Source organism: Podarcis liolepis, assembly GCF_965112155.1.
Source record: "Podarcis liolepis genome assembly, chromosome: 2".
Lineage (NCBI taxonomy): Eukaryota > Metazoa > Chordata > Lepidosauria > Squamata > Lacertidae > Podarcis > Podarcis liolepis.
Window position 1 is genome coordinate 84,710,455 of NC_139555.1, and position 17,276 is coordinate 84,727,730.

A 17,276-nucleotide genomic window follows, 5' to 3' on the forward strand; every position below is an offset into this window, starting at 1 on the left:
TTCTGAACAAAATTTTTACTTTATTAAGGAGTATGCACCATTATCATACACTTCTTCATGAAGGCTTTTGCTTTAAGATAAAACAGTTAGGCTTGGTGCTGAGGGAGAAAATTATTTATAGCAGCTGTGGACAGTCTATGCTGCCTCTCTATAGACACATGGGGTTTTAACTAGTAAAATGTGACTGGCCACTAAGAAAAGGTTTTTTTGGGGGGGGGGAGCGAGCCTAGAAATATGTACAGTGGTACCTCAGGTTAAGTACTTAATTCGTTCTGGAGGTCCGTTCTTAACCTAAAACTGTTTTTAACCTGAAGCACCACTTTAGCTAATGGGGCTTTCTGCTGCCGCCGCACCGCCGAAGCACGATTTCTGTTCTCATCCTGAAGCAAAGTTCTTAACCTGAGGTAGTATTTCTGGGTTAGCGGAGTATGTAACCTGAAGTGTATGTAACCCGAGGTACCACTGTACAAGAAAGGCATATTGCTGTGAAACTTCATCAGCCAAACATGTCAACTTGGAAGAGGGCAAGGCAACACTTGATGAATGGCAGCCAATGATCAAGGACAACTCAAAAGACTCAACTCAAATGACATCTCATCAGTACTGTGATCTAAGGCCAGCTGGGTCAGAAATCATTGAGTCCAAGATCCACTGCCTGTTCAGGTTGTGGATTCAAGAGTGTATAAGAACCAGGCGTCAATATGAATGGGGAAATTGAAAGAAGGGCAAGGAACCGATTGACAGAGAGATGGTACACACTATACATAAGCAAGCCAGACAAAGGCTGCATGCAAGAAGCAAGTGAGGGATAGCAGAACAAGAGGTTGAAAAGAGGAAACAATGAGGGAAAGCAGTTTGTGCCAGGGTTATACTGATTGCAGGTAAACATCCTGCTCACAGTTTCTGCCTTTCCTAGATTAGCACAGGCAACTGGGGTGTGCCAAAACAGAAGCACTCAATTTTACATCTGTTGGTGAAAAGCAAACAGTATAAATCTCAGTTCTGACCCAACTAGAAGTCAAGACAACAATCACCCTATTGTGACATGCAGTTTCAAAGATTATCTATGGGTCACTTAGAAGGTGGGCAACATTTTCTTCTGGTCAGTGCCTCTGTAATCAATATCACCCACCTCCTCCTTGTGGTCATCAATACTTTTATACTGCCACAGTTTAATCCTCTCAATATAAAGGAGTATATAGGAAAATGCAGTGGTGCCTCGCAAGATGAAATTAATTCGTTCTGCGAGTTTTTTCATCTTGCGAATTTTTCGTCTTGCGAAGCACGGTTTCCCATAGGAATGCATGTATTAACGGTTTTAAGAAAAAGAAAACAAACTTGCAAGACGTTTTCGTCTTGCAAAGCAAGCCCATAGGGAAATTCGTCTTACGAAGCAACTCAAAACCGAAAAACTCTTTCGTCTTGCGAGTTTTTCGTCTTGCAAGGCATTCGTCTTGCGAGGTACCACTGTGCTACTTTGTTGTCAACCTGCCTCCATCAGCTTCTGTCTATGTCACAGCAGCCAATTTTTACAAAGTGGGAAGGAAGATTTATGCTTGAAGTACCCCCTTAAGGGTTTTTTTTTTTTTAGAGGGTAGGGAAAGAGAGACTATGAAAGAACAAGCAGAGTGAATCTCCAGTTTTTAAATAAAACTTTGTTGTTGTTGTTTGCCCTTGGGCTTTTGCATTCACCTCTTCGATTAAATCCTCCCGCTCAGCAACATCAGATATGAAAAAAATGCAACCCAGCAAGCCTTGTGGCTGGTGGCTCTTGTTTTCTTTCTAAGAGGTGGGGAGGCATGATGCAAAGAAACCCACCTAAATACCATATGGCCAAAACACCAAGATAATCCTGTTTTAATGCAACGTAATCAAAGGAATGCAAACAGCAGGATCTCCCTAAAAAGGAAGCATACTGAGTGATAAAAATGTTCTGTAATGGATTTCTTGCACATATCAACTCATCTCTGGAAAACCAAGCTATCTTGTTTCTATTTGTATCCACTAAAATTCCACAGTCTCACTGACCTCCCAAGCCACCCTATGCAATTAGCAATTGATATAAAAATCTACTTGCCCATTACCATTGATTTGGCAACGCTACAATAACACAATTAATTAAAAATCCTAGTAAAGCCTCTTTCATCCATATCTGTCCAACTTAGACATGCTTCTTCTCCCCTTGTTTTCTCTCTCCTCAACCCCACCACATCAGTCTAACTACCCATGTTTTGTGCCAAATAAATATGGCAGGGAAGGAATGGGTCATTAAAGGTTGGGCCTTGAGTGACAGTCAGCCCTTGCAACTTGTTCTATTTTCTGTTGCTAACCCCTAGGAAAAGACTGCTCCCATTTTGTCTCAACTTTGCTTTGGGGGGACAAGACTGGGGTGCCTTTTTATATTTGTTAGCTAGTACAGAGGGCACTTGAGTTCTACACGTGGTGTAGTGGTTAAGAGCAGTGGACTCGTAATCCGGTGAACCGGGTTCACGTCCCCGCTCCTCCACATGCAGCTGCTAGGTGACCTTGGGCTAGTCACACTTCTCTGAAGTCTCTCAGCCCCACTCACCTCACAGAGTGTTTGTTGTGGGGGAGGAAGGGAAAGGAGATTTTTAGCCGCTTTGAGACTCCTTAAGAGGAGTGAAAGGCAGGATATCAAGTCCAAACTCCTCCTCCTCCTCCTCCTCCTCCTCCTCCTCCTCCTCTTCTTCTTCTCCTCAAGCCCCTTCTTCTAGGTTTTAGATGTTAACTTTCTGAGCGGGGGACAGGATGCATCTTGACTCTAGTGCACATGCATGTAAATGCACGCACATGGGCTCTAAATGTCAGCACACAGCCTCCTTTCATCCCCCCATAACTGCCTTTCCAGATAATAAGTGTTTCTGAATGTGTTTGAAATGCATTCTTTCTATAACCTGATCCATACTGAGATTATACATTCTATTAAGTGTTCTTACTTAAGTTTTTTTAAAAAAAAACACACACACACTAAAAAACCAAAACCCTAAGATGGTCAGTTTTAGAGATGGACAAAAACCTGCTGCATCGCTCCAAAATTAATCAGGCTGTTCTAGCACTCCTGCTGATTGCTCTGAATGATGCAGCACATTTTTATTTACTTATCTGAAAAGTTACAATCCACTCTTCCATTGAAATATAACAAGGCAGCTTATGGCATATAAAATACAATAAAATCAGTCTATAAATATCCATTAAAATAATCAAAAAGATCAACAAAAGATCAGTAGGCATAATGTCTGAATAGTGCAGTTTTCAGAAGACATCTGAAAGAAAGAAGGGCTCATTCCCACTGAAGCTCCACAGGAAAGCAGTTCCACAGTAGTAGGCAGCGGCAAATGGGCATCTCCTGCAGCAAATGGTGCTCTGAGTATCTTTTCCCATTGGGGATCATAGTTCCCATTGGATACATAGTTTACCACTCTTGGTTTAAATCTCACTCCATCTAGAGTCAGTTTAATAATATACTGTCTTTCAGAAGTCAGAGGAGGACAGGCCACTGTAGACTAAATGAATGCAAACCAGGTATCTTTTGCAAACCAGGTATCCTTTCTAAGAAGTCTTGGGGAAAGTTGGGTGCATATTCCATTTCAATGCTGTTTTTAAAACTGGATATAGTTTTAGCTGTAGTTCACAATAAGGGCAAAGAAAAGCTGACTCAGTACTATATACAGATACACACAATACTTCCTAAAATGTCAACAGACTTTAAGTTAGCTGAATTTCCAGTGATAAATCTCTAGGATTTGTCAATGCTTGTTGCTTTGTACCAAAATCTGAAATCTGTATTTTAGGATTCTATAAGCATTAAGATTAAGGTCCCCCCCCCCAAAATATAACTCTATCTCAAGACTATACAAATGATAAATGTTAATTTGCACTTCAGATCAATAATTTGCAAAGAAGCAATGCCATTTTATTGCCACTGAGAGTAATCACAACATTTTTTTCTGGATTATAAAAAGAAAAGAAGAAAGTATTCTAACATTTTAAAGACAGAGTGAAACAACAACGATAATGGAAGCAGAATGAAATAATGGAAAATAATAGAAAATGTACCATGAAGAATAGTCATGTTTACAAGCAAGTTTTTCACAAGAGCAGCTAAAGGTCCATGTAGTCCATCATTTTGTTCTTACAGTGACTAACCAGATGCCTATGGAAAGCCTAAAAGGAGCGCAGTGCCAGAGCACTCTTCACACCTGTCATTCCCAGTAACTTGCATACTGCCTCTGAAACACAGCTGTCATGGATGGTAACTATTGATATCCTTATCTTCCATTAATTTGCCTGATCCTTTTTAAAAGACATCCAAGTTGATGACTTTTGTGAGAGGAAATTCCATGGTTTAACTATGCTCTATGTGAAGTAGTACTCTATTTTGTTTGTTCTGAAACTTCCAACATTCTGTTTCATTGGATGTTCCCAAGTTCTAGTATTATGAGAGAAAAGCTTATCTCCATCCATTTTCACCACACCCTGCATGAATTTATACCTCTCTATCGTATCACCTCTTGGTCACTTTTTCTCTAAATTAAAAAGCCTCAGATACTGTAAACCTTTCGTCATGGAGTAGCTACTCCATCCCCTTGATCATTTTGTTTGCCCTTTTCTGAAACTTTTTCAGCTACAATATCCTTTCTGGAGGTGAGATGATCAGAACTGTACACAGTATTTCGACCATAGATTTGTATAATGGAAACAGCTAATATTTCCACTTGGCTATGGTTATGAATATGCTGGCTATAAACGGCTTCTTTTGGAAAACTGGAAAATGCTGCTGCTTTTAAACAACACATATGTATCACAATCTTTTGCTATTCGATTCAGAAAGCATGGAAATAAAAATTGTTGGGGAAAGTGCCATACAGCAACAGGAAGTACAAATCTTTTCCTAGCAGCAACCTGATTAGGTCCAAGTCAGGAGAATGGGAAGCAGCCTGAAAGTCTGGGAATTACCTGCTGTATTCAAACCAAACACACACTGCCAAAAATAAACTTCATATAAATGCAACTCAATACTATCAAAATGTATCAAAGCAAACCAGAATGCATTTATTCTGTAGCAAATGCTAATAGTCATTGATACAGTAACAGAAATGAAATGGAATTGACCATGGCCATCAACATTTTGTGACAATTTGTGTTTACTGGTAGAGAGCTTCTACCCATTCTACTCTGTTCACATACACAAGAAGGAGCAGTGTAAGAATGGACAATAATGTGGGTATTAACCCCATACCCCAGTTGGGTAGATATTGATGTGGGAACAAAACTTGTCATTGATTCTGCTTGCACAAGTTCTTTATGCACACACCTTACCAGAGCAGCAAGGGGAAAAGCTGTCGGGAGATGCACACACTCCAGGCACAAAGTCAAATCTTGATCTAATAAGCATCTGCTATGAAACAATGTGTGGCTCTTCTTCACACTTACTCTTCTTCTAAAGGTGCAATGTTATGCACATGTACTTGGGAGTAAGGCTGCAGGTGGGTTGTCCTACTTTTGTTGAGCTGTAGTGCAAGAGTGCTCTTCTGGAAAGCAATAATGTGCTAACATGGACAAGTACCAGAGAAGAACTAATAAAGCAGAATGACTTGTGGACATCCAGAATAAATCCACCACTAATGCACTATTGTTGTGTCAATGACATGAATTAGAACACACCTGCAAAACACATCAATCCCCTAAGAGTCTTAAAGTATAAGCCTATACATGTATACTCAAAGTAAACCCCACTGAGTTCAGTGGTACTAACCTCCAGGTAAATGTGTACATAAAGTCAAAGCAAACGCAGCTCTACTATTATCTGTTATTTAACAATTGATTCTCCAATACAGTAGAATTGGCTACTAAACTGAATATGTATTCTCTTTGTGCAATCAGTTCACTTGCACCAAATGTACTGCAACAGTTTCTTTCGTTTCTTGAGCCTTTCTTTTCTACAACAATTTCAACTGGATTCAAAAATTGGGTGCTTTTCTTTTTTCTTTGTTTTTCTCCTCCTTTAAAGAAACTATTATGTCTTTCAGCTTGAAGTCATCCCTCAACCATTTAAACTTCTCATTTGTTCTCATGAGGAGTCGGAGAGTTTCGTATGCATGCTGTTTAAGGAATCTTCAAAAAATTAATTACATTGTTTCTTTAAAAAGTTATATAAGTAAGCCTCTATGAAAGGAACTTTTATGAAAGAGAACAAGAGGTAGAATAATATGTATGGGGAGAGGAACAGAAGAGGGGAATTCAACCAGCTAAACTTTAAAAAAAACTCTTTTAAAAAACCACAAACAGGATACAGATATATTAAAAAAGCAACACTGACCTAACAATGGAATGTGAACTATATTTGACTTAAGCAACGTCATATCTACTACCCTTCTCCACAATGAAATGTTGGTAGCTCTTAAAGAAACAGAAACATCTAGCAATTTTCTAGTCATGCTTTTATTTTCTCCAGAGTATGCAGTTTTCGTTCTGTAAGACAGCCTTTTTAAGTCACTACCCCTGCATTTATGGGTGGCAAAGACTGAAGTCTGTTTCAGACTAGATGGTGAGTGGAGAGACTTCCTTGCTACAATATTCTGTTATAACTTGCCAAATTCTATCATGATCCATACCAGAAAATATTCAGTGAATGAGAAAAGGAACAAGCAATTCTGTAAATCTTGATTTGATTTGTTGTGCAGCACCGGACATTGTTACCAAAATGAGATCTTAGCACCTGTGAGAAGGAATCGTGTCTTTAGCTTTGTTCAGAATGAAGTCCTAAAATACTATAATATTCTACAGACTCCAGAAGCTTGGTGCATGTGGAGGTAATCACAGCTTGTGCTGCTTGGTCCCCACATGGTGGCAAGAATTCATTTGGGATGAGAACTTGCCAGCTCCCATATGCTACAGGCTTTCTGACATCAAATAAAACATAAATCTTTATTTTATTTGAAAATTAGTAACTATAGCCAAGAATCTACTAAACAGGTCAACAGCTGCCAATATAATCCAAGCCCATGTGCACCAAACTATGCTGAGGTTTCTTGTATAAGTTAGGGTGCTTTGAGACAGAGGGCTGTATCCAACTAAGGCTGTTTATACATAATATGTTTAAATAACAAATAAAGCGCGCGCACCTCAACAATTCTGGGAACTGTAGTTTGCTAAGAGTGCTGGGAACGATAGGCCTGTGAGGGGTGAACTACAGCTCCTAGGATTCTTTTGGCTGGGTGGGGGTGCAATCTGAATTCAACTCAGAGTAGAGCTACTGAAATAAACAGACCTAAATTACTTATATCTATGAATGACAGCGGTTCTACTTTTAGTAGGACCAACACTGGATACAACCCAGAGAGTTTACAGTCGAAACCCACAAGCTATATGGAAACTGTGTAGTGCCGGTAATGGGGATTCTTCCCCTGCCCAGACAAACACAAACAGCCCACTTGCAGAGAAGTCTGAACCTATGTTTAGCGCCACATGCATAAACAGAAATGCACACTGTGAGCCTCGGACTCACATGCTCGCCTTTCCTCTTCTCACAAGGCCAGGATGATGACTTTGGCAGAGTTTAGTTTCACTTTCTATGAAACCTGGCTTGCCACTGCATGCAAGCCAGAGGCTGTGGTTTAAAACACAAAAAACTATGGTTAGTTAAACAAGCCAGCTTTATACACCATGGTTTCATAGCTTATTCAAAAACTTCACTCTCCTGACTGCATGGAAGGAGAAGAGGGCAGCTCATCAGAAAAAGTGAAGAACAGCTGACTTCTTTTTCCAAGCAAAATATTTTTGGATTAATATTAATGTTCTCTTGTAGTTATCATTTTTGTAGAGTTAAAAAAAGAAAAGAAAAACTGTATCCTTCAGAAATATATAGTAAGCAGAATGGCGATGGATGGAGTGTCAGGAACAGACTTTGGCTCAAATGTCAACACAGCCATGGGACATGTCACTCTGAATCAGTTCTGCTGCTATGCTGTCAGCTGACCGGAGGGTGGGGGGACTGCTCATGAGTAGTGTAACCTGACACTGTGATCTCACAACATTTTGCGGCTCCCTTTCTATGAAAACAAAAACTTGGAACTTGATGATTTTGTTTTCATGGAAAGAAAGTTATTGACCTTGCATGAGTTCATGGATCCTACAGTACACTGCTCATGCAAGTAGACGATTTGTGTAAGCAAACAGCTTTATCCTCAAGTCAGCTAACAACGTACTGTTGGTTGGAATTAATTCTCAGTCTCGGCTCCCCACCCCCCAAAATGAGGAAACCATTCTGATATATGAAAGAGATTAGGCTGGGGAACAGATTGCCATGTGTACCACAGCTGGGCACTGCAAACTTTGTCCTGTCAATGAGATGCTTCATCGCTAATCAACTTTTTTTTTCTTCCCCTCAATTTTTGACAAATATTCCCTACACAACTACGCTGAAGTTGTTCCCAAGAGTGGGACACCCACCAGAACACCACAAGATGTGGCACAGGATACAGTGGGTGGGTATCGGTGAAAATCAGGGCCCTGCTTTATGTAAGCAGAAGTACTTTCTGCTTGGTTCCAGAGCCTCTGAAACTAAGTTATTATCTGCTGAATCCTCAAAGTCTTATGCTCAAAGACCAGCCTGAAACACACCCCTTTGAATCCAATAGAAATAAATATTGAAGAGCCACATTAGAAGCATTCACAAATATTTTGCATGGGTTTGCAAACTTATTTGTCACACCCATTTCTTAGATCTTTGGATTAAGAATGCGAAAGAAGGTTGTACATCACATTTCATAATCAGTATCTTAAAGACATAGAAAGGTAAAGGTAAAGGACCCCTGACTGTTATATACTGTAATTATTCAGAATAATTAAAACACTGTGGTCCGCAAACAAGAAACAAGCTAAAGTTAACATTAGTCATGGGGGGAAACCTGTTTTTCTCTCTCCAAGAAAATCAAATTAAGCACAGTTTAGAACAAATTTTAAAATTGTTTCATCAATAGAAATCACATTGCATTGTAGTTAAAGTTTATGATATATATAAACTGCAGTTATGTAATCCACTCTGGTTGAGACTCTCATTTTGTTTTGTTTAATTTCATATCAGTTCAAAACTATTACTAATTTGAAAAATGTATTTCAGTAATTTTTATTAGAATATTAATAATGCATTTGTTCTCATTTCCCAGTATAGTTCTCCAAATTTTCCTAATACTTTGAAAAACAGTAGAAACTGGCAAGAAAAAAACTGGGCCCCTGCTCCAAACTTAACTAGCTAATAAAGGATGATTTGAGCTTATCAGGCTGAGAACCATCTCCTTTCTAAACTTCCCAGGGAAAGGCTGAACTCGAATACCCTTCTTTCAAATTCCTTTCAGTTTTGCATATTAATCTTTGAAAATCTATATGATATGAATCTAAAAGACTTGTCCCCCAACGGGTACAGGTGCTGATTTTCCTCCAAGGGTTGTATGCATCTCACTGGTCTGTTTTGCATGGCATGCTAAGGCGAACCTGCAGGCTCCTAGAGATGAATGCACAGCCACTTTGCTCTTCCTTGGTCCTTTTTGCTCCTATAACATATTGAACTTGGCCAGCGTTTGGTCCTGGACTCATGGCTAAGATCTCCCTTCACTAACTACTAGCTGTAACCAAGGTTTATTAACTGCCAAATGGCAGTGAAGGACCAGCTTATTGACTAACACTTTTCTTGTGGAGTACTGCATGTAAAAAGTGGGAAGGGTGAGCATATTTGAACTTTAATATGGTGGCGAGGGATCATGTTTTGAGGCCAGGGAGTTGCCTAGAATAGGGTACTGAAAGAGCCAGAAGGGAATTTTGTTCAAAACTCATGGTACTTTGCTGCACTGAAAGGAATGTGCACATTTTGTGACTATCCAAACAGCAATTTAGTCTTCCATGGTAAACCCTGAGGAGTGACTGCATGCTGCCTTTTATTTTGAACTTGCTTACTTTTTCATGCTCTTTTTTCTGTTTGAACCTACAATAAATATTTACTCTGCTCATTATATAAATAGTGTAGACTGGTGGGGGGGCGGGGGAGGTATCTACAAGCTCAATATGAAATCCAAGTGCCTTAGTGTAACATTGCTAGCACTGGAAATTAGTCTTAAACAGAAGGGTTATTTGGAAAGGTTAGGAAAACCTTGTACTACAAAAGTAATATCTTCTGCTCTTGGCAAATCCTCTTGAAAAGGCTTTCCTGAGTGCTCTTCACCTGGGTTAGCAAGTGGTAGTGAAGTACCTTAAGTGACCTTTCTGTGGTAAAGAAGAAAAGAGGCTTCTGAATTCTGTTTGTACTACTTGTTGTAACCCATGACAAGCTGCTATGTATGCCAGAAGGTCCTTTCACGGCAAGACTAGGACTAGCAACTATCTTGTTTTCATGTTTCTAAAATGTTATATGTTTCCAATTAATAACAATCAGAACTAAACTACAGGCAAACCAGAAATATTTTAAGTGTGAAGAAAAAACATTTGGGTAAAATCAAATAAAACACCTCCATCAAATGTCAGCTTTTAAAAATTGTTCCCAGTCAATCAGGGTCACATAGTAAGTGTATTGATGCCACAGCATCACACAGCTAAGTCAGATTTGGCTATCTGAGACCAATTTTGAGCACGGACAATGCTTTTGCATCTCATTGCTAACACTTTGAATAGGGATCTGGTGGGAAGAGCATGGGCTGCTGTGGTGCAAAGACTTTTTGCCCCTGTTCACAGAAAGGGGACATTTTTCACATGACTGTATCCAGATGAAGTGTCTTTCTTTTGGCTCAGTCCTAATAACAGTCTTCCACAATGAGCCAATTTCACAATACCTCCCACTTGTGTATTAATCTGTCTGAATGCATATAATAATGGGCTCCCCAAAATTTTTGAGGATATTAGAAAAACTTTTACTAAATGTGTGCATGCAGCAAGATAAACACTTACCTGGAATGCGGATTTTAAACTTTCCACTCTGTCCAAAGCCACCTTCTATTAAACCTTCCTCTCCTGTAGACAGCTTGACCTTCAGCCCCACAAATATTTGGATGTTGGTCTCTTTTTTAAACAGTGAACGACCAATCACACTGTAATCATCACAGAGCTACAAAAAAAAACACAAACACAAAATCTAAGTTCTTGGTTTTAAAAAAAGATTTTAAAAGATACTGCATTGCCAACCCCCTGCAATGTAGGAATCACAGCTAAAGAATCTCTGACATATGGCCATCCAACCTCTGCTTAAAAACCTTCAATGAAGGAGAGTCCACCACCTTCCAATGTAGTCTGTTCCACTGCCAAACAGCTCTTACCATCAGAAAGTTCTTCAGCGTGTTTTGTCAGAATCTCCTTTCTTGTTATTTGAATCCATTGTTCAGGTCCTCCCCTCTGGAGCAGCAGAAAACAAGCTTGCTCCATCCTTCATGTGACAACCCTTCAGATATTTGAAGATGGCTCTATATAACCCTCTCGGTCTTCTCTTCTCCATATCCAACTCCCCCAACTGTCACTCATAAGGCGTGATTTCCAGATCCTTTATCATCTTGGCTGTCCTCCTCTGCACATGTTCCCACTTGTCAAAGTCCTTCTTAAACTGTGGTGCCCAGTGCTTTTTTTTCCCTTCTAAAAAAATGTTTAGGGGTACTCTCATTTTGACTTCAAAAATCACCATTTTATAGTTCAAATCAAGAAAAATAAATACAGTAAACTGACAAAAGTACGAAGATTCCCAAAATGTTTAGGGTATGCGTACCCCTGCATACCCCCAGGGAAAAAAGCACTGGTGGTGCCCATAACTGAAGAAAGAACTTCAAGGTGAGGTTGAACCAAGGCAGAATAGGCTGGTACTATTAATTGCTTTGATCTGGACACTATACTTCTGTTGGTGCAGCCTAGAATTGCATACACACCTCTGGCTGCATCATACTGTTGGCTCATGTTAAGTTTGTGGTCCTTCCTTAAATCCTTCTCACAAGTACTACAGTCAAGCCATGTGTCCCATCCCCTGTTCCCCCGCAATATTTGTGCATCTGATTTGTGTATATTTGTGTTAAGCAGTCATTTCCTTGGCTCCAGGTTTCTAATATGCTATGTACCACGTTAGATCTGCTTCTAAATGCACCCAAATGCACCAGTTCTCAGGTCTCAGTTCTCTTTCAACTCCTTACCACCTTCATTTCAGCAGATTCTTTTGCCTGTTCATATAAGGAAACATGCTTCCAATATGACAATACAGTGGTACCGTGGTTTAAGAACAGCTTAGTTTATGAACAACTTGGATTAAGAACGCTGCAAATCTGAAAGTAGGTGTTTTGGTTTGTGCACTTGAGTCCCTCGCTGCTATGGGAAAGCACGCCTTGGTTTAAGAACGCTTTGGTTTAAGAATGGACTTCCGAAATGGATTAAGTTCGCAATCCAAGGTCCACTGTATAACTTTTAAAAATTCATCTTAGCAAGGAGTATGTAATCATGTCAGTTTGTTAAACTCAGAGTCTTAAAGTAGCTGTATTTAATTTTAATTTAAAGATTATTAAACCAGTGGAAGTCACCATTCCAACTTTGGATTCATAATTAAGCAATCAGGTACAAGAGGCAGCAAGCTTGTTGCACAGGGAAAGATAAAAGATGCTCCCTGGGGAACTGGCAAAGCAAAGGTGCAACGAAGTGCGCCTAATCCCCAAGGTGTGAATATCTTTGGATGATACTAACCCCTGAAGTCACTGTGCCTCAGTGTCATAACTAGAGTCTTGACATGAAAGGAAATAAGAAAATGCTGCTTTATTGAATGGCAAGCTACCATGATTTCTCTTCAAGTCAATATTGTAATTCTGTGTCGCACAGATCCCAGAAAGTAAGAAATGCAGAGCAATACAGACAGACCTTTTTAGGTGGACCAAGACTAATATTTTAAATTCAGGAGACACAAGACTTTCAGCTGCACAGAATTCTTCTCACAACTAATCTGGATGGTAAAAATTGTGTATTCAGAATATTGCCATAGTCAAAAAGCAAATGCCATATGGTTTGTGGAAAGTATAGGAGTTGAACCTGAGGAGCTTTTTCAGTGGTGGCTGGTTTTGAAAGCTTATTATTTATTTTATTTAGGGTCCAAACCATCTGGCCTTAGGCATGCATTGCTGTCCAGTGAGCACTGCTCTCCAGGCATGAGGGGGTTACTCAAGGAGAGGGAAAGGAAGGAGGTGAAGATGCAAAGGACAACTGGATTGTGCCATTACTTATTTCCCCCCATTTATATCTTACCTTTTGAGCATCAGTCCTAAAAGCAACTAACAACATTTAAAAATAGTAATATATACTGGATATAAAATCAGTACACAACATGAGGCTACATGAAAACAGGCAGCTAAAAACAGCTGGCAAAATGGGATTGGGGTAGGGGAATTAAGTTATAACATAAGTAAAATGAAATTTCCCATTTCCAGAATTAGAGCAATAGAAAACACCTTGACCAGAGTATGGTCTAAATAAATGCATAGGTAAAGGTAAAGGTGCCCCTGACCATTAGGTCCAGTCGTGGCCGACTCTGGGGTTGCGGCGCTCATCTCACTTTATTGGCCGAGGGAGCCGGCGTACAGCTTCCGGGTCATGTGGCCAGCATGACTAAGCCGCTTCTGGCGAACCAGAACAGCGCATGGAAACACCGTTTACCTTCCCGCCAGAGCAGTACCTATTTATCTACTTGCACTTTGACGTGCTTTCGAACTGCTAGGTTGGCAGGAGCAGGGACCGAGCAACAGAAGCTCACCCTGTCGCGGGGATTCGAACCGCCGACCTTCTGATCGGCAAGTCCTAGGCTCTGTGGTTTAACCCACAGCGCCACCCACGTCCCTAATAAATGCATAAGCACGGACCAAAACTCAGTTTGCTCACCTGTACAGCTAGTAAGATGATAAACATTGCTCATTCTTAATTTTGTCTTACAAATCACACCTAATCTAAAATTAATATTGACCTGTATCAATTTAATGCAATATTATGTTTGCTTAAGGAAATACAGAAAATTTTTTCTTTGTTTGGAAAGCTTCAGTACATGGCCACCGATTGTTTACTGGCATGTAGCAGGACAGGAACTTGAACTTTGAAAAAATAGCATTTTTCCCGAATGTGAACAACTGTTGTGTTGAAACTGTATTTTTATACTGCCCTCTCCTTCTTACAAAATGTTTTAGAAAAGCCTATTATTTGCTTCCACTGAAATCCAACTCTTTATTACTGCACCAGGAATTTAGCGCCAATCACTGGATAGAGCCATAATCTCCTCTGAGTTCTCAGAACATCTACTATGGCAATCACTTTGCCCATTAGCTGAGCAGCCTTTTGGGCTTTGGGTCTCTCCTCAGACTCTCCTCCAGTTTCTTTCTGGTTATAAAATGAGAAGTTTAAAAACCTAGAGCTGCAAAGACAACAACGGATACATACTCTTCTTTTGAGGCAGCAGACAGGGGCCTCGCCGTGAAGGCAGACTAATTTTATTAACTTCAGGGAAACTTCAAAAAGCTTAAGGGCTTTAATGCCAGACAGAGACGACCCCAAAAGTCAGTTTAAGTGCTGCATAAACAAAGGATTAGGTCAAGAAAAAGCTGAAGGCTCCTTGCATTTCTTGTTTATATTGTCATATGACCTAGTGGGAGTGGAAGAGGGTTGCCTTTCTGACTTTAATCCTCCATGGTGTACAGTGGCGCTTCAGTTCACTGACCTACATTACAATAATATTTTTTTAATTTATGGGCAGAGGTGCAGCATCAAACTCACTTAAGGAGTTAAAAAAAAAGAAAAGGGAAAGGGAAAAAAGAACAAATGTTTCTGACTAGTAAATTCTCCCTCTCTTGCTTAGGTTAGATCAGCAGCTTAGAAAGGGATTTCAAGTTCAAAGGGAATGTTTCTGTTGCTCTTGTTTTATGGCTTAGACCAGAGGACACAATAGCATTGATTTTTATGAAATATTCCCTCCCCCTTGGCTTTTGTGTTTGCAGAAAGAAAAAAAACAAATAGTACTGTATTAACATAGGTGAAGAGTCAGTCCCTCTCCCTCTCCCTTACACACACAAACTTTAATACAGAGTACACAGTTTTAAAATCCTTTGATTTAAATATTATTTGCATTGCGGTATTATGTTTGCAATGCTGTAGCTACGTTTTGCGTGATGACATCCAGCACAAACTCGTGGTTTAATTCTATCTATGGGGTGGGGGTGGGGGAGAGAATACTTAAACAGAACCTCCTCCTCCTCAGAGACACCAGAAAGTCTATTCTAATTTTAGAATAATGCAAATTACAGTCAGATTCAGTCTCTGAAATGCATTATTGCTCATATTTGGAAATTAACAGGCACCAGTTTTCCAGGAACATAGGGAGACATAAAACAATAGGTGGGGAAAGAGAACTAGAATAAGGAATGAAGGGGGGGGAGAAAAGTTGGGGATAAAAAGATCCTCTAGAAATAATCTAAATAACGAACTGTTCCATAGAGCACAGGTCAGGTATATGTTAAGGAGGATTCAATCTGGCAGTATTTACTTTACAAAGCTAGGACAGTTAAGGTTAATAAAGGTGTTGGGGAATAGGGCTGTCAACCCAACAACTATTTTTCACTTATTAACTTCAGTTCATTAACTACTGAAGCATGCATAGGCCTTATTCAGATATAAAACTAATTATGGTTCAGCATTTACACGAATGAGCCTTGGAATCATCAGCCCCCTCCACAACGGCCATGAGATTGGAAGCTTTTGCTTCCATTTTCAACTAACCACAATTAAGAATTATTTCTAAAATTGGACACAAACTGGGTTAGTTTTAACCAGGCATAGGCAAACTCGGCCCTCTAGTTGTTTTGGGACTACAACTCCCATCATCCCTAGCTAACAAGACCAGTGGTCAGGGATGATGGGAGTTGTAGTCCCAAAAAACATCTGGAGGGCCGAGTTTGCCTATGCCTGGTTTTAACTATGTTTTACTGAAACAAGCCAACTTCAAACTATTATGTATGAAGTTGTCTTGTTTCAATAATGAATAGTTAAGATTAACCACAGTTTGGTTAACAGAAAATGGAAGCAAAACCTTCCAATCTCCTTATCCTAGCAGTACCTAGAAGGGTGTAGGAGGAAAGATTCTACATCAAGGCTTGTGTGCTAACAGTAAGCTAAATGCTCTGTTGGAAGAGAAAGTAAAAGGACTGGAGGAGAAAGTTTGCTCACTGCCTCATTAGAGGAGATAAGGATACAGGGGGCACTATGGCAAGGACAAAAGCAGGAAGAGTCTTAGGGAAGAAAATGAGAACTGTAGCAAACAGGGGAAGTGCATGAACCAGAGTGACTGTTAGAAGCAGGAACATTCTGAACCACTGGAACTAATGTATTGTTTTCAAAATCTTTTCAATGAGAGAGGCTCTAAAAATCATGATGGAGAATGTGTGAAGCAGGCTGCACTACGTGGGAATGAAGAGTCTCAAAGCTTCGGGAACAGAGGTAGCTCAATCGCCACCTGCATGAAGAGAAGGACAAAGGTTGTGGACTCCCTACTAAGAAGTAAGGGTGTGACTGTGTGCTGATCAGATTTGGTAACTTTTGGAGAGTGCTGATCCCATAGTGCCTGGATCTAGGATGGGCTGGACAAGTGGTTTGTCATGCCTACTGATCTTTATCCCTTCTTGTTCATCCATGTGGGAACAAATGACACCATCAGGCACAACTAGGACAGTATCCCATCTGATTAGGCAGCAAAAGGCAGGAAGTTGAAGGACCTTGGTATCTAATTTTTCCTGTGTAAATGCAGAGAACTACATACAGAGAGAAAAATACTTCCCTAGAATGTCTTATGTAGATGGTGTCAGCGAGAGAGGCTCAGTTTCTGAGACCATATCTAAGCTTCCTTAATGGACTACTGGCAGGAGATGGGCTGCTCCTGACGAGGATGGGGGGGGGGGATGAGCTTGGCAGAAGCATGGTGAACTTGATCAAGAGAACATAAAAACTAAATCCTGTGGGGGTGGAGAAAATAGCCCAAAGATAAGCACATAAAGATGGGGACTTGGTACTACAGGAGAAACCGAGGAAGCTGTGGTGTTGCCTTGCAAACTCCACATTAATATAGCAGTTGAACAGAAACCCAAGGTTTTTGATGTCTATTCACTAATGTGCTGAGTATGGGAAATAAGATGAGCTTGAACACCTAATACAGGAAGAGAAATGTGACTTTATAGCTACAACTGAGACTTGTTGGGATGACTTTCATAACTGGAATATAG

General features: G+C 40.0%; 1 protein-coding gene across 4 annotated transcripts in view; it reads right to left on the reverse strand.

Annotated features, from left to right (window-relative positions):
- EEFSEC (eukaryotic elongation factor, selenocysteine-tRNA specific) overlaps positions 1 to 17,276 on the reverse strand; it is a 154,037-nt gene that overhangs the window by 37,833 nt on the left and 98,928 nt on the right. For 3 of the 4 annotated variants that reach the window (XM_083489337.1, XM_083489340.1, XM_083489338.1), the window contains one exon: positions 10,957 to 11,113. In XM_083489337.1, the coding sequence (XP_083345463.1) occupies positions 10,957 to 11,113 (157 nt within the window). Of the gene's footprint in view, positions 1 to 2,703; positions 7,613 to 10,956; positions 11,114 to 17,276 lie in introns of those variants that run through there. The other variant, XM_083489339.1, reaches the window with a different exon arrangement.